Source organism: Sus scrofa, chromosome 3, assembly GCF_054392235.1.
Source record: "Sus scrofa isolate SSC_HxYL_T2T_F1_AM1 chromosome 3, Sscrofa_HxYL_maternal_Yorkshire_Landrace_v2.0, whole genome shotgun sequence".
NCBI lineage: Eukaryota > Metazoa > Chordata > Mammalia > Artiodactyla > Suidae > Sus > Sus scrofa.
The window spans coordinates 123,709,364-123,729,027 of NC_139385.1; the positions used below are offsets into that span (position 1 = coordinate 123,709,364).

Consider the following 19,664-nt stretch of genomic DNA (forward strand, 5'->3'; position numbering starts at 1 on the left):
TATTTCACTTTATGCACTTCTGTGTCATTTCAATTCTTCCATGAGAGCGCATTACCTTTATAATTAGCAAAATGACAGAGATACCCCATATCGGAGAAAGAGAACTTGGAGAAACCAGCATCCCCTTTTCATTCGTGGCTGGTGCTGGTTCAGTTCATGAGAACCCCAGCCCCTAAGCCCTACATGACCTCGAAGTTTCTGTCAAATGGTAATGACACTAATGTCATAGGGTTATTGTGTCACTTAAATGAGATCATTCCTGTAAAACAGTTAGCACAAAGCCTTATATTTAGTAAGTACTAATAAATGTTAACGATGCTATTATTTCATTCTGACATTTCTTTAGTCCCCTACCCACAATCTTAGCCACTTTTTCTTACCACAAGTCCAATAACTCCCAGCCTCCAGGGAAAAAAGCTTGTGTGAAGCCACATTAGCCACATACCTTTTCCAGAGAATTCTCTCTGGCAAATCACAAGCCATTGACCCCAGAGTGACACAAAGGCATGACTTGGGAGGGTGCTCGTGGCCCACATCTGTGTGTGGGCAGTGCACTTGAGGGCGAATGAATGCCCATTCCATTCCAGATGGTGACGAGGCCACGGAGCAGTTGAGACTGGCAAAAATGAGAGTTGTTTTCAGTAGGGCAACAGCGGCCAGGGTCGGGGGGGGGAGGGACACCCAGAGGAGTAAAAATATCTGATTTTTCACAAAATTGAAATCTCCAAGTATCCATAATGTTCAGAGTTTCAAATACCTTATGCTTATCTTCACAAAAGAGAAAACAAAATAAAACAGACATCATTTTTGAGAAAGAAAAGCTTAGGAGAAGCACACAGAGCCGAGAGGCAAGGATGCATTCAAGTCAGTAGGACCTGCAGTCAGACCCCCTGGGCCCAAATCCTGGCCCTCCTCCCAGCCAGCTCTGTGGACGTGGCCACGTTAATTCACCTTTTTGAGTCACCGTTTCATCATCTGTAAAATGCAGATAATAAAATAGCTACTTTACGGGGTTGTAAGGTCTGAGCTAATATGGACACAAAAATGCTCTGTAAGTGCTGGCCATTGCTGTTCTTGCATGTGGCTTTTTTTTTTTTTTTTTTCCTATAACCAACAAGTTTATTTTTTTATTACTCAAAGAATTTATCACATCTGTAGTTGTACAATGAGTCTATGGCTTTTTGCTCTGGGGTATGCGGCTTGGGGAGAGTCGGGAAACCTGCCTGAGGACCCCCCCCAGAAACACGGCCGTGGAAGGAGGGCCAGCCCAGGTCTGCAGGCAAAGGTTTGCTTCTCCTCAATCCCTCCTGAGGCAAGGGTCGGGGGAAGGAACCGAGCCCAGGCAGTGTCGCAGAGATGGGGACGGTGCCAGGCTCAGGGGTGGGCGAGGGGTCACTGCAGTCAGCCAGAGGGAGGCGACCTTGAGGGCCGCTGCTTCTCCAGCGCCCTACGACTACAGTGCTACCGAGGGCATAAGGGCCTGGAGGCGGCTTCCGGTCTGGAGACGAAGGCCCTGCAGCCGAGAGGCTGGGAGCCGAGGGCGCGGGACCTGCCTGCCGGGAGGGGGTGGAATCGGAGGCGCTGGCGTGGGTGAGACCTCCAGAGGGGACTTCGGGGAGGGAAAAGGGAAGGAGGAGGACAAGGAAGGAAGGGGGCGGACGCAGAGGCAGGGGGGAACGCGAGATCCAAAGTGGGGGAAGAAGAGGAAGAGGGGGCGTGGCGGGGGAGGGGAGTGGGGGGAGGGTGTGGGAAAGGGGGGGGCTGCCAGGAGTCATGTGTTTGCCAAGCGCCCCTCCCTCCCCAGCCGGCCCTTCTAGCTTGTTCTGCCCTTTTCTGGCCCCGTTGCTCATCCACACGCCTCCGACGCACTTGTCAGGCAGCCGCCAGGGAGGACGCGGCGGGAGCCTCAAATGCCACCTACTCCCCGGCCTCTCTCCCAGTTGATGCTTCTATTTTAGGCACCACATTATTTCCTGCTGTGATTTTTTCAGCCTTCTAATTCGGGCTCTGAGGTAAAAGCCGTGACATCCGCTCTGGCTCCCGCAGCCGCTCCCTCCCGCCCCCTGGAAGCTGCACCGCGACCCTTCTGGGTGCTGTACCCTTGGGACTCAAGGGATTCACTCAGCCACGCCCACCCAAAGAAAAGGCTTTTAGGAAGAGGGGCATTGCCCCTGTGCAGGGTGAAAGAGTCCAGCAGGAATATATTTCTAGGCAAGGATTTAGAAAAAATGCCAGGGACCGGATAAATTATACCAGCATGTCCCAGATCCACCCAGGGGACCACTGATGCTTCCAGATCAGTGGTTTTTCAACTTTTGGGGTGACAAGGGACCTTTTGAGACTCTGATGAAAGTTATGCCCCCTCTCCCTGGAGAGGGTCTGCAGGCCCCCCCCCCCCCACACACACACACTTGGATTCTGCTTCTAAGGTCAGGGTTGTGCATGAGATCCTAGATGTCCCAAGACCCCAGGTTAAAAGCTTCAGCCCTGAGTAGCCATAGATGGGTCTCCTCTCGTCAGTTTCCTCCCAACCAGACTCACCACTCCCTTCCTTTCCCCTCCCCCAGGATAGGCCTCCTAGTATTTAATCAATGTCTCTACCTGCGCAAGGATTTTACCCTTAAATGGGCAAAGGGGAGGTCAGATAGTGACGTGCTTACTGGGGGGTGAGGTGTGCCCCTTGCCTGCAGACCTGGGCTTGCCTGACCCTGGCAAAGGAAAGGACACTGAAGTTTGGATTCAGGGAGACTTGGATTCAAGTTCAACTCTCAGTCACCTTGCTACCTTGACCTTCCTGAGCCTTGGTTTCACTTGCACAGAAGGTGCTCTGATAATAAAGCTTTCCTCATAGGACTGAGCCAGGTGCTGCAAGCAGCGGTAGCTTTCAGTGCCTTCTCTGTCAAGGGAAGGGGCTAGTTTACTTCTTTTGAGTCACTTAGACCTTGTCTGGTGCCCCTCAGAGTGGGCAGCACCCAATAAAGTCTTGGGTTTTTTAAAATCCAGACAGGTAGAATGAGTCCCCAGTAAGAAGATAACGTGAGCTACCTCCACAAAGATGCGTGAGAAGTCAAGAGTCCATCCCCAGACCAATACAGAGCAGCTGACATAGGAACCGGCCTTTGAAACCTGGCCAGCCTTGATGCAGGATCTCCCCCTTTCCCACAGGTGCTACAAGGGGATCCAGCACCTTTTCCATCCACTGCCACCGTCTCTCCCACCTAGACATGCCTCCCTCCCACCGTCCACACTCTGGTTATGTCCTGGTTCTTCCTCCCAGTCCTCAGAGATGCCTGCCTTCTCAGCGTGACGCCCTAATTGTCCACCTCGGTCCCTACTCCCTTGACTTTGCTGTTGGTTTTTTTGTTTATTTGGTTGTTTGGTTTGGGATTTGGGGGGGGTTGTTTTGCCTTTTTTTTTTTTTTTTTTTTTGACTGTGTCCATGGCATGCAGAAGTTCTCAGGCCAGGGCTCAAACCCGCACCACAGCAGTGACCCAAGTCACAGCAGTGACAACGCTGGATTCTTAAACCTGCTGAGCCACCAGGGAGCTCCTAACCACTCCCTTGACTTTGGACACACTCTCTGACACTGTAGAGGGCTCTTCTAAGCTTCTCCCGAGCTGCTGCAGTGATATCCTGTCCCGGTTCCCTCCTGCCTCTCTGACTGTGCCTCCTCTTCCTCCTCTGCATCCGTTTAAGCGTGGCTGTTACCCAGGGTTCATCGTGTTACCCTCAGCATCCCATCCTCTGCCCTCTGCCCTTTGGGAAGGTATCTTATCCACTCTGGTGGTTTCAACTTTCTCCTCTAGGCTACCACCTCTGACCTCTCCTGAGTTCCAGTCCCAATTTCAGCTGCCCACTGGATGGTGGTAAACCCTGTAACCATCTCAGACTCATCATATCCAGGAATGACTTCTTTACCTTCCCCCACCCAGCTTTCCCTCCCGGCTTCCTGGCTTAGTTTGGGGCATAACATGCTCCTTGTCACACAGGCACAAAGGCTCCATTAGCTTTGACTCCTCCCTCCCTCTCTCTCCTCCCACCTCTATGCAGGCACTGAACCCTGGCCACTGCCCCCCACCCCCCACCTTTTAGGATGTGTCTCTGGCATCCATCTCTTTCTTCCCTTTGCCATCTCCATTCACCTAACCCCAGCTCTCAGCTCGGATGGCTACGGTAGCTTCCTGGCTGGTTTTGCTGCCCAGAGTTTCTTCATTCTTTAGAATAAGTTAACTTTTGACTCAGGACCCATGTCCCCCATAACTTCCTTGACCACCTGAACTGTTTTAGCACATCTTGCCTGTTCCATTCTCTCCGCCAGTGCGTCTCCTCTTGCCAGGCGTTATCCTTCCTATTGCTATTTAGCTTTGCACATCTTTCGCTTAAATGAGAAGCTCCCGGAGCCCTTTTGAGCCCCTGCTCTGAACGTGCCCAGGACCAGCCAGCATCCTGGGTGCTGCCCCCTGGCATTTAACACAAATACTTCTGATTTCTCATTGTCTTCCCTGTTTTTCAGTCTGGCCACTTCAGCCCTCCACGGAGTACCCTCCGCCAGAAAGCGGAGAACCCCAACTCTAGTGCCTAGAGGGACCAGCAGGCCATGAACGGGTGAGGCGGGCCCGGCGTGTGCTGACAGTGTTGGGTGTAGATCCTGTGTCCCCAGTCCTGAGGGGGCTGCTCCTCCTCAGCCCCTTTCATTGCTGTCAGGCCCAGTGTGGCCAAATTTTCTAGCTTTCAAAAGAAGCATCACATTTAGATTTTTACGGGAACCTTCCCAACTTTTAAAACACTGTGCAGCCCCAACAGAAAACACAGCTGCAAGCTAAATTCAGCCTGTAGGTGACCCTGGACATAAAGGTTTCCTGCCTTGTAATTATTCTCGATGTGGCAGAAAGCACTTTGGACCAGAAGTTTCTAGTTACAGTTATGTCAGTAATGAGCTTTGGGACCTTGGGTAAGTTACGCCTCTCTCCCTGCCCCAGTTTCCTCATCTGAACAACGAAGAATCCCCAAAGCCTTTTCAACATGGTTATTCTCTGGTTCTATGGCTTATACTAAATGGCAATTTTAGCATTCTTTCCTAAACAGGGAAAGCCTGTTTAATTGAATGGTCTGGTCAATGAGATTTACCCTACATACACAATGAATAGAGGTAACGAATTTCAAAGAACTAGAATATGATAGGTCATTGGTTAACTGAAATTCTCCGGAGTTAACTGGAAAATCCCCTTTTAATCAACTTATTGTTGAAAGACTTTCTAAAATACCGGGGAGTTGAGTTTCCTGCCTTTCCAAGCACAGGAGATGCAGCAGTGCCGGCTGGTGAGGGGAACTGTTGAGTCAGTGTCTGGATGGCCCTGCCACCGGGGCTGAAGGGGTGACAGCAGAGCCCCGGGAGGTCCTCTCAGTCCACTCCCAGCCAGGGGGCCCGCTAGGTCAAGGACCAGCTGGCTGGGCCCAGAAGATCACTGCCCTGGGACCTCATCAGCTTCTCTGCAGGACTTGGGCCCCAGGGCTTAATAGCCACCTGGGCAGTGAGAATCACCTCACCTGTCAGCTGACAATGTGTTGAAAAGTGGTGGTGGCGGGGATGTGTGTTGCGGCCAAAGGTCACGATACAACCCAGAGATCCTTCCTTCTGAAAAGAGTATTTTGAGCCCAGTAGATCTTAGTTGGAATCTAGACTCTTCTTCTACTTCCTAGCTGTGTGACTTTAGGCAAATGCCTCAACCTTTCTGAGTCTTAGTTTCCTCATCTATAAACTGGAGTTCACAATGCTCTTTCACAGAGGGGCCCTGAGGGCCAAAGGAAACCAGATCTGCTGATGGCTGGTGCAGTATTTGGGATTTAGTTAAGTGCTAGATTAGGGGAAATCCTTATTCCATTATGAAGTAGCAGCTTTAATTGTTTAAAATCCGGTCTGATTTTCTTTTTTTTTTTGTCTTTTTGCCTTTTCTAGGGCCGCTCCCGCGGCACATGGAGGTTCCCAGGCTAGGGGTCGAATCGGAGCTGTAGCCTCCCGCCTACACCAGAGCCACAGCAACGCAGGATCCGCGCCGCGTCTGCAACCTACACCATAGCTCACAGCAACGCCGGGTCCCTAACCCACTGAGCAAGGGCAGGGACCGAACCCGCAACCTCATGGTTCCTAGTCGGATTCGTTAACCACTGCGCCACGACGGGAACTCCCCAGTCTGATTTTCTAGTCGTTTTTCTTAGTAGGGTTAGAAGGTCAATACCAGTCACCTTCCACTTTCCGTGATAGCCACTTGCGAAACTGTTTACAGAATCAGATGTTGTGTCCTGCTCCCTCCTCCTTCCTTTCCACACTGTCATTCTGAAACACAGACACCAGCCTTAAAATCAGAACCCAGATCTTGACTTTTCACCTGTTCCACTCATCATTGATTCAGTCAAGAATCATCAATGGTGGAAAAGTTGGATGAGGGCAGAGTATTCACAGGCTTAAAGTATCTCCTCTGAAGTTACTCATTAATTACGAAGGGGGCAAAACAGTAACTTTACAGTGGAGAAACCTAGCAGACACCTCCCTACGCAAGTGATGGAAGTTAACGTCACCAGTAGGGAACAATCGGAGGTCATGCTGGCTCCTGATAGGATGCACTGAGGCCCACAGCATCACCTCTGTGAGATTCCTGCCAACAAATGCCTGGTTTCAATCTGGTCGTGAGTGAACATCAGACTAACCCAAGCTGAGGGCTGTTCTACAAAAGGCCTGGCCCAGATTCTTGAAAAATATTGATGGCATGAAAGAGAAAGGAGAGCTGAGGAACTGTTCTACATCAAAAACTGAAGTGATATAACTAAAGGATTTAAAAAGAATGTGTGATCTGGATTGGATCCTAGACTAGAAAAACGTATATATCGTTATAAAGAACATTACCGGAACAATTAGGTAGTTTTAATATGGCTGGACTTTGAATAATGCATTATATCAATATTAAGTTCCCTGATTTTGATTTTATGTAAAAGAATTTCCTTGCGACATTCATACTGAAGTGTTTAAGGGTTTGCAACTTTCTCTAAAATAGTCCAAAGAAAGTATAAACATGTACAAATACATGCAAGCAGAAAGAAAGCATCAAAACAAATGCAGCAAAATGTTTGCGCCTGCTGAATTTGAGTGAAGCGTACACAGGAGTCCTTTGTACTAGTCCTGCAGCCTTTTGGTAAGCTGAAATTATTTCAAAAGAAAAAGGAAAAAAAGAAGAAAAAGCCTGAGCCAGGGTTAGTTAGAGCCAGTTGGAGCCAGGCACAGAGCCTCTCGGCATTTGGCCTGTAGCGTGAAGCACAGAGAGTCCTGACTTGAAGATGAGGTTCAAACCCTGCCCTGCCAACTGCCAGATACTTACCATCCCTGGATGTCTGTCTCTTCACTCCAAAATGTAGATAATGCTAATAACATCTCTCCGTTAGGGTTGCCAAGAGGACGAAATGAGGCAGTCAGTGTGAAAACACAGCACAGGCCAAAATATTCGCGTATTCTACAAGGATGAGCTGCTACGCGTCCAGAGGTGGAAAACGCAAACAGAATTCTTGCCCTCAGGTAGGCTGATACTCAGATCAGAAAGGTGGAAGATAACTGACTAAATGAAGGGCAGAACATAATTCCAAGCTGTTATAGATTCTAGGAGGGTGACAGAGTGTGGCCGGAGAGCCGGCGAGGGATGGGCAAGCCTACCACTCACAGGGTGGTCAGGGAAAGCCAGACTGAGGAAATGCCATCCAAGCTGAGCTTGAAACACAAGAAGGCAGGAGGAATTGGCGGTGTAGGTGGTGGGAACAGCAGGAGCAAAGGTCCTGAGGTGGCTGAGAACTTGGCATATACAAGAAATGTGACCTTCTCTCCTCAGCTAGAGCATTTACAGCTCCTAGTGCGTTCCTTGAGGGAAGAGCCGCACAGCACCCCGCACAGACTGGGCACTGGTCCGATGAATGAATAAGCAAACAGGTGTCCTTTGGTTTCAGTATTTGCCTCTACATCTCCCCTCTCCCCGCCCTTAGCTGCACTGTGGAGTGAAAAGGAAGGAGGCTGCTCAACTGGAGGCTCTGGAGTTTTCCTCTCTGTGGGCAAATTGCTTAGATCACAGAGCCACAAGGAACCCCAAAGTCCCACACTCCCACCTGTCACAGTCAAAGGAAGAGCCTCGGGACAGACTTGCCAGAACCCATGGACCTGGTTGGATGGGGGCCCACGTCTAGTGCTTTCCTAGCCCTGAAGCCTGCCTTGTTTATTTGTTCAACAGGTTTGTTCAGCCATGGCACAGCCTGTTCTGACTCTGGAACATTTACAAGATGAGCCAAAAAATCACAAAAAAATGGTTTGCTCTCGGAGCTAAAGGGCGGGGCAGCCAGGGTGGGAGACTAACTTTTTGGCTTGTCCTTTGCGATCTTTTTCCCTCCTGCCCTCAGGAACCAAAGGGACTTTAATGGGGTTTCCTGCCTCAGTCTTTCCAGAACCAGCATGTGACCAGACTAGAACATTCACCTGTAAGACTCCTGGTTCTCAGCTGCACCCTCATCAGCTCTGTTCCAAACCCCAGCTTCCACCCTCTGAGTTCAAGTCACAGCCTGATCCACCTGACCAGCCCGGGTATGGAGGCACTGGGCCCAGCACCTGGATCCTTCTGCCCCCTCTGCCTGCAGTAATCTTTCTCCCTGATTGTGAGCTCCTGTTTGTCCTTCAAAACCCAGGTGTCATGTCACCACCTCTATCTAAAACCTTGAATGGACTCCCCAGGGAGTCTGCCGGCTACTTTTTAAAAATTTAAAGAGCCCAACCAGGATAATCAGGATAGCTACAATGCTAAATTTTGTTGCTTTTGTCAGACTGGATACTAGCTCAGTATAGCCCTGTTAGTTATTGTTGAGCAGAAGTACTTATCTGCAGTTACATAAATATCTGGCTACAAAAAACTTGGAAAGGACCCCCGTAAAAATGCAATTTGTCTGGCTGACAACATAATTTATTTACACCTTAATTATTCATTAATTAAGGATGGCAGAAGGGCTGGGGTAAGGATGACAAAAGGAATCCCAGTGGTAAAAAGGTGACTCTGAGATCCTACATAGCCTTTGGGTGCAGGTGCTGGCTGTCTCATTTCCCCAAAAGGCTTAGTACACAGTAGGTGCTCAGAAAGTCCTCATTGAATATTGTGTGTGAAGATGTAGGAGTATGTGAGGATGATGACACTGGGGTCGCTGAAGCTACTGTCCACCCCAGTTGGCTGTCCCATAGGCACTAGATTCGGAACAACTCAAAGCTGTCCTCCCTGGGCTCTTTATCCTCAACCGGGAGACATGCCAGTGCCTTGCACGCACCCAAGTAGCACTAAGGCTGGTCAGGACTTGGGGACAGGGCTGTGTATTCCGGAGCCCCTCCAGGGAGCAGGGGTAACAGCCTGGATTCCAACACCCACGGCAGCCCCCCTGCCCCTTTGCTCCAGGCAGCTCCGCAAGAAGCCTCGTCTGGCCAGCTGTGGGAGGTGCCATTCTCTTTCATTGCCAAGATTAGCTCAGACCTTAAAAATCACAGCCTGGCGCCTGCTCTTCTCATGACAAGGGAAAGAGTAGATGTCAGAAGCCTCCTTAGGTATCTGGAAGAGAACAGCTCCCTCCGCTCCCTCCCTTCCTTGTATGAGGTCATTGAACCAGGATGACAAAGCAAACAGTGATGTGTTGGGACTTGTTCCCGGACTCATTCCAGGGTTTCTCCAGCCCCTCCCTCCTCCTCCTCCTCCTCGCAGAATGGCAGACCCAGGTGTGGACAACAAACTGAACTGGATTTGGTCCTGGGGATCTGGGAGACAGACCCTAGTTGGGAGGCATCCTCTGTGATGGTGAAGAGGTCCCGAAAGACCCTGGTGGAACTGGGAATGGGAGTATTAGCTCCAGTGGACACCTGCACAGTCCTCCAGGCTTCCGTGTGCTTTCATGTATTCTCACATGTGTTAAGGGGGGCAAGAATTCTTTTCTGACTTTACAGATGCGAAAACTGAGACTTGTGTATAGTCAGCAACTTAATCAGGGTTACATGGCTTGGGTGACAGAGCCAGACTTCAGATTAGTTTTGTGACTCTAGTTACAACACCTTCCCACCTCACCACAGTTCCTTCAACTTCACTCATTGGTACACCTCCTTTACACTTGGTACCGTGTTGCAGGCCACCGTGCATTATTGGCTTCATGTTCTTCTTCAAATAAAACTCACTTTAAAAATTGACCTTGGGGGGCGTTCCCGTCGTGGCTCAGTGGATAACTAATCCGACTAGGAACCATGAGGTTGCAGGTTCGATCCCTGGCCTTGCTTAGTGGGTTAAGGATCCCGCGTTGCCATGGCTTTGGCATAGGCCGGTGGCTACAGCTCTGATTGGACCCCTAGCCTGGGAACCTCCATATGCCATGGGAGTGGCCCCAGAAAAAGGCAAAAAGACAAAAAAAAAAAAAAAAAAATTGACCTTGGGGGGAAAAAAAGAAAGGAGCTCCCTGGTGGCTCAGTGGGTTAAGGATCTGGCATTGTCACTGCTGCGGCTCTGGTATAGCTGTGGCGCAGATTTGATCCCTGGCTCTGGAGCAGAACTTCCACATGCCAAAAGTGTGGCAAAAAAAAAAAAAAAAAAATTTTTTTTCACCACATTCTACACCATACATATACATGTGCGTACGTAAGTATATATTCCTATACGTAACTGCTAAAATTAGATATTTTTTCATTCTCCTCCCCTAAAGGCAACTCCCATAAGGCTGCGCAATTTGAGAAACTGCCCAAATGTCCCCCGCCCTCGCGGCATTGCTAACGATAGATCTTTATAGGCTGGTAGCCAAGTGGCTGCCCTTGTTGAAATGCTCTGCCAGTAGGATCACTCAGGGCTGCCACTGTCATTGTTAGGGCTGTGCCTCCAAATCACAGAATTACTGAATCAGGAGGGATAAGAGAGAGATCATGGAATCCAACTCCTAAAGGGCAGAACCTTATACAGCACACCCACTCAGAGCCCTCAAGATTAAGGGAGCACCATTCCAAGACAAAAAGAGGAACCAGATGTAGTCTTTGCTCCAGAAACTCGCAAAGCTTACAAACATAAACTACTGAAAACTAGAAGGAATAAGCAGAGGATCTGGAATCGTGGTTCCACCATGAACTTGGCATGCCTTTGAGCAAGTCTCTTCCGGTTTCTGAGCCTCAGTTTCCTTAAACAGAGGTGATAGTGTCTCCTCTTTTTACCTTTTAAGTCTGATAAATAAAAATTCAGAGTTTGGAAATGAGTGATATATCAAAATATCAATCAAATTAGATACAATTTTTGTCAATTGTTCCTCAATAAAGACAGCGCGGGGGGGGGGGGAGACAAGTGTGAAAAATTCTCTGTAAGACAGTGTGTAAGTAATAGATAGGCAATGCCTAAACTCCTCCATAAAATATTTGCATTATAACTAGAGAAAGACTTTCTCCAGGTGGAACTAAGCACCAGAAACAGGCTGAGAAGACACTGGTGACCTGACCCAGCTTGCTGCCCCAAACCCTTTCAGAATCCTGATTTTGAGAGAGTTCAGGATCTGATTGTTACTCTTGCTTTGCTTTGAAACGCTCGTCTACTGGCTTTGAGCCCCACCTGCAAATTGCTGCATAGTGATGGGTCTTTACTGCCCTCTTGTGGTCACTTCTTGCCACAGTTGCACTGACTTTTGAAGCGGTGTGCGTGACAGCCAGAGGAAACCAGAGCCAAGCCTCACGATCAAGATTTTCCAGAGCCAGCAGAGGACTTAAAGCCCAAATTAAAACCATCTGCTGGAATCCAGAGCTTCTTGACGGGAAGGGGTAGTTTCGCTTGATTTTGCCCCAAGTAGGATAGGAATCCAAGCCTCTGCCTGCACTAACCCTGTTAAGACGGTTATCGCCTAGACTGTCCAGCTTGTCTGGAACAAATTCTGGAAATGAAAGCAGCTCAAAGGTCCCTTCTCCGCCCCCAAAACCCAAGGGTAGAAAGGTCCAGGACTAGAACTTGCCCTCCAACCCTCACCCCTGTAAAGCAACAGTTAACAGAGCACCTATTTTGTGAACTGGGAGGTGCAATGAGGAACAGGTAGCGTACAAAGTGAGATGGTTCCTGTCCCCAGCTCATAAGGCTCGCAAACATAAATGACCCAAGCACACTGCATACATACAATTAACGGATATGGGACCATCCGAGCAAGGGCCAGAAATCAAAGTGCTGTAGGGCTAGTGGGGAAAGAGAGCCTACTAACAAGCAGGGGAACAAGAGCTTCCTGAAGACAATGAGACTCAAGACAGTGAGACTCATTTAAAGAAATGAGCAGGACCTTACCTAGCAGACGTTAGCAAGATCACAATGATGCTGATAATAACTACATTTGGGGGAGCCAACTGTGTCCAGCGTGGCTAAAATTTTGAGAGATGGCTCAGTTATTTAATCTCGACAGCGATACTGAGGTATTTTCCCTATTTAAGAGCCCAGGAAACCAAAGTTCAAGGCCATGTACAGCAAGTCTTGATGGCAAATATTGGAAGAATTAAAAGCAAAAGTTGTGTTTGGGTCAAAGAGTCTATTATTACTAGAGTATTGGGTGTACTTGGTCAGGTGCAGAAAGGAAAAGACAAGGGCATATGGGAGTGAGTTACGATGATGAGAAAGTATAGGAGCCCTGGAGTTCCTGCTGTGGCTCAGCAGAAACGAACCGAACTAGTATCTATGAGGATGTGGGTTCAATCCCTGGCCTCGCTCAGTGGGCTAAGGATCTGGCATTGCTGTGGCTGTGGTGTAGGCCGGCAGCTGTAGCTCCAATTAGACCCCTAGCCTGGGAACCTCCATATGCTGCAGGTGCGGCCTTAACATAAGAGAGAGAAAGAAACAAAACAAAACAGGCACCCTATGATAAGGGACTTTAAAGCCGCAAATGAATTTGGACTTAATGCTTTGGATAATGGAGAACATTCTGAGATTTCAAAGCAAAGGATTCTGCCCAGTGATGTACTTTAGGGTAATTCAGATGTGTGACGAGAGCTCCACAAGGCAGACACAAGGGGCAGGGAGGTCTATGAGGAGTCCTGAGGCAAGGGGAGTTTGGGCAAGGGGCAATGCAGAGGAATGAACCCTAAAGCCTCTACTGGAGAAACTGTTAAGACTGACCTGGGGTAATGTGATCTTAAAAAATGGTCACCAACAAGGACCTACTGTACAGCACAGGGAACTCTACTCAATATTCTATAATAACCTTTGTGGGGAAAGAATCTGGAAAAGAATGGATATAGGCATCACTGAATCACTTTGCTGTACACCTGAAACTAACATGACATTGTAAATTGACTATACTCCAAAATGAAAATCAAATTTTAAAAATGATAAAAAAAAAAGAAAAAGAAAAATGCACTTCAAATGGCTGAGCAAAACAAAGTCACAGTGTCTGGCTTCAGACAAAGACCTCAAGAGAGTTAAGTTACGCTTCATGATCTATAACCCTCAACTGCAAACATTTACGCATGATGGTTACAGAATCCTCTTCCACTAAAAGTCTTATGAAACCTGCAGAAATGCTTCCTCAAGAGATATAAGACACAAATGAATTTACAAGATGTTTGTTCTTTCCTGGGTTAGGTGGCAAGAAAAGCTGCCCTCTACAGGAGATAAAGAGACTTTGACTTTTAAGGATAAAGGAAGACTCTAAATGCTACATTTAAAATTCCGTATCAAATTTGCAATTAATACAGTCAGAATCAAGAATGCAGAATGAGTTCAAATGGAGTTACTATTAAATCCGTAACAATTTCACACTGCATATTTATTTTTCACATTTTCCAAATGAAATAGAAATCTATTTGAAGTTATGTCATCAATTTTTATTGATATTTCATTAAAATGTGTTACAAATAAGTTCTATAAAGCCTTGAAATAGAAAACAAACAAACAAAAAAAGATCGGCTTGGGAGATGAAGAAGGTGGAACTACATTCTGTGGGAACCAATGTCCCCTATTCTGAGCCTTCGAACCTGTCATCAATGCTAGGGCCTCTTGGGGGGAGAAAGACTTTTGGTCTCCCATGGAATAGACGTCTCAGTCGCACCCTGGACCGTGGTTGTGCTAAACCTCTAAAACCAAAGCAGGGCAAAGTCCTGTCACATTGCTGAAAAGAAAGCTTAAAAATGGTTCTCAATGCCCACATCAAGCAAGGAATCTCAGCATCGAAGAGCAGCCTGTTACCCGTTAGATGCTGTGACCCACCCTCCACAAAGGTCAAGGAGAGCTTTACATCATTTCCCAGCAGTTCGTCAAACCGTGTTTGGTCCAAACAGGGTTGGACCAAACCTTGTATGGGAACTCGGCCCCGCCAGGGGTTTGGATTCCTGCTTGTGATTGCCACAGGGCTGGCAGGCTTCCCTCTGGCTCCCACTCTCAGGAAGCCGTCCACAGCTGCTGGTCACTTGTCACGCCCCATCTGGGAGGTGGCAGCATTTCAATGGTAAGGCAATAAATCCCCAGGCTGTCGCTAATTTGATAGGAATTGTGTTCAGTTTCCCAAAGCGTCAACTCCATCCAGTTTCAGTGAAGGAGTAATGGGTAAAGGCTTGTAATGGGCTATAAGGAAATAACAGGACTCCATACTTCCTGTCCTAGATTAGGACAATTCCAGGGACAATATTTATAGCAAGCCCTCAACAAATATTTATTACATATGCCAGGCACTGTGCAAAATCCTTAGAAAAGTTATAAAGCATATAAAGACACTTGTTTTAAACACACACTTCGGACCTTTTCTTTCCAGAATGTGGCTCACTGTAGCACTTATTTTACTTTTTCCCCAAATAAAGGAGAACCTACAGCCAGGAAAAACTGTTCCTAATACCAAAGACATGGAGACCAGCTGTCCAAGACTGCGGTCTGCCTGCAGAACGCCTGCCTGCCACCTGGTCTTTAAAATCACCTGACTCTTAGGTTTATCTGGCAGAAGACCGAAATGGTTCTCGCGCCCTCTTCTGAGATTCAGACCTCTAGAGCCAACGGCTTTCTGCACATTGCTACTCAGATGTCCTAAAGAGACATCAAGTTCAACCTGTCCAAAGTGGAATTTATGAACTGCTCCACCTCCAGCTGATCTCCCTCCAGCGTCCCCTCAGCTCAGTTAATGAGGCCGTCTGCCATTCAGACATACAAGCCCGCAAGTCAGGAATCACCCTTGAGCCTCCTTCCCCTTCACTCCCAGGCAATCCATCACTTGGTCTCCGCCATTCTACTTGTTGAAATATTGCAGGGAGCCCCGTGTCTTTGCATCTCCACCTCCTCTTCGTTCAAGCTGCCGTAGTCTTTCACCTGGGTTCGGCAATGGACAGCAGACTTCTGGCTGGTCTCCTGCACCCCCTTGCCTTCTTCCACCCAGAGGCTTGAGTGTTCTTTTAAAGACCCAAATCTGACCATTTCACCCCAAATCTGATCACTAGCACCCCAGTGGCTTCCCACTGTCCTTTAAATATGATACAGAATGCCTAGGGAGGTCAGGAGACCTGACCAGGGACACTTGCTTACAGCTAACTTGTATTCTTGCTGTAACAATATTTTTTTGTAACAACTAATGACCCTGCTATTGTTTCTGTGAAAGGGAGACTAGGTCAATTTGATTTCTTGCAACCAAAACACTGCAGTGCAGCCCAGTAGTTCAGGAGGGTGTAACTAGTCTTCTGAATGGAAACTTCAAATATCCTAAACACATCGGAAGGAATTTCTAGAGCCAGATGAGACCCTGAAGATGAATTAGCCTAGATCTAGGGTTGGGCCAAACCTGGCCAGTCACCTGTTTTTATAAGTAAATATTTATTTAAAAAAAAAGTTTTGGCTGCATCCATGGCATGTGGAAGTTCTTGGGCCAGGAACTGAATCCCCACCACAGTCACAACCCAAGCCACTGCAGTGCCAATGCCAGATCCTTAACCCACTGCTCTACAAGGGAACTCCCAATAAGTAAATATTTATTGGAACACAGTCACACTCATTCAGTTGTGTATTGTCTATGCCATTCACACTCCAACAGTAGAGTTGAGTAGTTGCAACAGATTATAAGGCTTGAAAAGCCTAAAAGACCTGGCCATTAATAGAAATGGTTTTTGCCTCTGCTCTAGAGGTGTTCCACCATAGGCTGGACATAAATATCACCTGGAGTGCTTTTCTTTACTTTGGGGGGGGCGCCCACACCCACAGCATATGGCTAGGGGTTGAATCGGAGCTGCAGCTGCTGGCCTACCCCACAGCCACAGCCACATGGGATCCGAGTCATGTCTGTGACCTACACCACAGCGCAGGGCAATGCTGAATCTTTAACCCACTGAGCCAGGCCAGGGATAGAACCCACATCCTCATGGACACGAGTCGGTTTCATTAACTGCTGAGCCATGAAGGGAACTCCTGGAGTGCTTTTAAAGGGATCGCCTCAGAGATTCTGAGTAAACTGATCTGACATGAGATCCAAGCATTGGAATCAAAACTTAAAAAATTTCCCTAGGTGATTCTAATATGCAGCTGCAGTGGAGAACCACTGATCTAATCCAGTCTCCTCGTGCAGATAAGCTGGCCCAGATGTCAGGATTTGTCTCCTTTTTATAATGAATAATAACTACCAATATCTACAAAGCTCTGAAAGGCTCATCCATCTACATGATCTCATTGGATCCCAAAACAAACCTGAGGTCCAGAGAACAGCAATCATCACTGTCCCTGCTTCACATATGACAGACTGAGGCCCAGGGAACTGAAGTCATGTCCTCCAAATCTCCTATTTAGTAAGTAGGAGCTAAGACTCATGTGCAGGTCTTTCACTGAAAGAAGCCCACTGACTACTGACGTTAATTGTACAAGTTTCATGTTTATATTGTATTTTGGCCAATGGAGTCCTATTTGCTTTCAGGGTCTCTAGACATAGGACTGTACCTACCATTCCCAGGACATTTAGAAATCTGCCTTCCTAGAGTAGACCAGGCTCTGTGGAGGCCTTAGGATTCCTCAGGGTTGTCACTGTGAGGACAGAATGAGGAGGGAAGGGTTGTATGTATGCAGGTATGTGTTTGTAGATCCAATCCCCACGTCCTCACTTCAACCAGAGCATGTGTACGTGTGTGTGTGTGTGTGTGTGTGCGCACGTGCTCGCGCTCGCGCTTATGTATGTGAGTTTGTGTGTGTACACACACACACACACACACACACACACATATATTTTGCTTTTTAGGGCCACACCTGTGCAGATGGAGGTCCTGGGCTAGGGATCGAATTAGAGCTACAGCTGCAACCACAGCTCATGGCAATGGCAGATCCTTAACCCACTAAGCAAGGCCAGGATCAAACTTACATCCTCATGGATACTAGTTGGGTTCATTACAGCTGAGCCACAATAGGAACTCCAGCAGGTATATTTTTACCTGTTCAAGAATTAGGATCCCACACACAATTTTGTTTGAATAAAGAGCTTCCCCTCTGAAGACCACTGATCTGGCGCACATCTTGGCCTGCTGTTTTGATCCAAGATGCCACAGCCATTCGGCCTCAAATTCCTGTTGCTTCTTACGTCATCAACAATTTCGTCCCTGTTAATCTAAATGAAGTCTAAAATAATAGTGTCTCATAATACCAACGTTGGTATTGTTTTTTGAGACATCAATGACTTATTTTTAGCAGACCAGCCATCTGTCAGGGGACCTGAGGTTTCTCGTTACTGCTTCCTGCCCCACCTCCTGCATCCCGCGTGGTGCATGCTGGGAAAGCACCACCCTCCTCCCCTCTGTCTTGCTGGGCCACGGCCTGTCTCCTGCCTGCTCACTGTGGCTGCCTCCAGCCTAACCCACGAGTTTTCCACCCTGCTTCCACTCTTAGGCTTTCCTTTCCCGGGGAAGGGAGGCGCTAATGATGGGGGTGGGACGAAGACCAATTCTTGCATTTCTGTGTTTCTAGAAAGGAACTTTTATTCCCCTCTCTGCAGAGGTAAGAAGCCCCACGGTGGCCAGAACACATCCAGCTTTTCGTTCTGTGACCTTACTTGCACCTTTCCACAGGAGGAGTGATTAACCTGACTGTTCAGAGTCCAGGATATTCGAACGGCTGAGTTTTATCAGCATTGGTGCCTGAGTACACGAGGTGGTCTATGGTCCTGAACTGTATCCTGAAAAGTCAGAGGCTGTTCTCAAAGTTGGCAGGAGGATTATAGTGGGAGGGAGTAGGAGTCCTTACTGTGTATCTATTTTTAATTCCAAGAATGACAGGGACACTCCAAGTCACACCCTCGCATGATCTCTCTTTTTTTTTTTTTTTCCCGTCTTTTTGTCTTTCAGGGCCGCACCCGAGGCATATGGAGGTTTCCAGGCTAGGGGTCAAGCTGGAGCTGTATGGCCTACGCCACAGCAATGTGGGATCCAAGCTGTGTCTGAGACCTACACCGCAGCTCACGGCAATGCCAGATCCTTAACCCACTGAGTGAGGCCAGGGACCGAACCTGCATCCTCATGGATCCTAGTCAGGCTTGTTACTGCTGAGCCATGATGGGAACTCCCTGCATGATCTCACATTTTACCACTTATCTGAGGAGGCAAAATTATCAGTGACTTCTACGCCTAACTGCCAGAAGCATGCTAGTGCTCAGGAAAAGCACAGTTCCTAAAGCTTAAGAAAGACTCTGTGGCCTTAAATAAACATGAGATATCTTCACCTTCTCATTTTAACAGAGTCAGGTCTCTCATCTTACCAATTCTCAAAATACATGGTTCCTTTTTACATACATACACAAACACTTTTAAATATAAATACCAAAGTCAAGAGAATCAGATGGGTAGAGAAATGTAGGAAGCCAAGATCAAGAAGAAAAGGCCAATCACCAGATTTTACAAATGATCATCTGAACTCCTTCTCTGGACACTGAACTTGATATATTATGCTAAATACCCCATGTCACATGGTCCACAAGGTCTTCCTTTAGAATTCGGAACCAATCAATAGCCATACTTGTCATTAAGATGGGTCCTGCCATCTCCACTTTGGCCTAGACCAGAGCAAAAAGAAAAAAAGAAAGACAGATATATTCACGTTTCCATGTCAGGAGGGAAAAGATATCCAGACAACGGATAGAGATGTGACTTTTTGTACACAATTTCAAAACACAAATACAGTCTTCTTTTCACCTCTTCCCTAACATTTATCAGCAGGTAAAAAAGCAAACATTTTAGTGACTATAATTTCTATTAATTATTAGTTTATTAGAAACCCAATCCAAAGAAAAAGCAACCTGTGATAAGCACATGGGCAAATAGGCTCTCATGTATTACTTTACAGATGTAAGTATGAACATAAACTAGTATAATCCGTATAGAATGCAATCCTAGTATCCTAAAAATGTTCATAGCCTCTCTAGCATGTAGACGTGTGTGAATTTTTTCCATACCTTGACACTTGCAAATTTACATATAATTGAGGTTACTTATTGCAAACTTGTTTGTAATCACAAAATTCTAGAAACACAACAAATATTCATTGAAGGAACTGGTTAAATAAGTAAAGACATATCCATACCATAAAAAAGAACTGGCTACCATATTAAAAAAAAAAAAATCTGTAAGTAGCTATGGAAAGGTTCCCATATAGTATTAAGTACAAAACAGTAG

The 19,664-nt window shown here is 47.3% G+C and overlaps 1 protein-coding gene and 1 long non-coding RNA gene across 9 annotated transcripts in view; one reads left to right on the forward strand and one right to left on the reverse strand.

The window, feature by feature from the left end:
* The window catches only part of SLC4A1AP (solute carrier family 4 member 1 adaptor protein), a 78,421-nt gene that overhangs the window by 32,755 nt on the left and 26,002 nt on the right, over nt 1-19,664 (reverse strand). For 4 of the 8 annotated variants that reach the window (XR_014842435.1, XR_014842434.1, XR_014842436.1 and 1 more), the window contains exon 14: nt 18,882-19,045. The exons of 3 other annotated variants lie outside the window; for them this stretch is intronic. Coding sequence is in view for 1 of the 5 variants with exons in the window: in XM_021088411.2 (XP_020944070.2) it covers nt 18,996-19,045 (50 nt within the window). In the remaining 4 variants the exon portion in view is untranslated. Of the gene's footprint in view, nt 1-13,852; nt 19,046-19,664 lie in introns of those variants that run through there. One more of the 8 variants, XM_021088411.2, reaches the window with a different exon arrangement.
* On the forward strand, nt 1,504-10,241 carry LOC106508968 (uncharacterized). The gene is given in 4 exon segments (NR_201398.1): nt 1,504-1,590; nt 4,515-4,606; nt 7,436-7,565; nt 8,266-10,241. It is a non-coding gene; the product is annotated as an uncharacterized LOC106508968 (long non-coding RNA).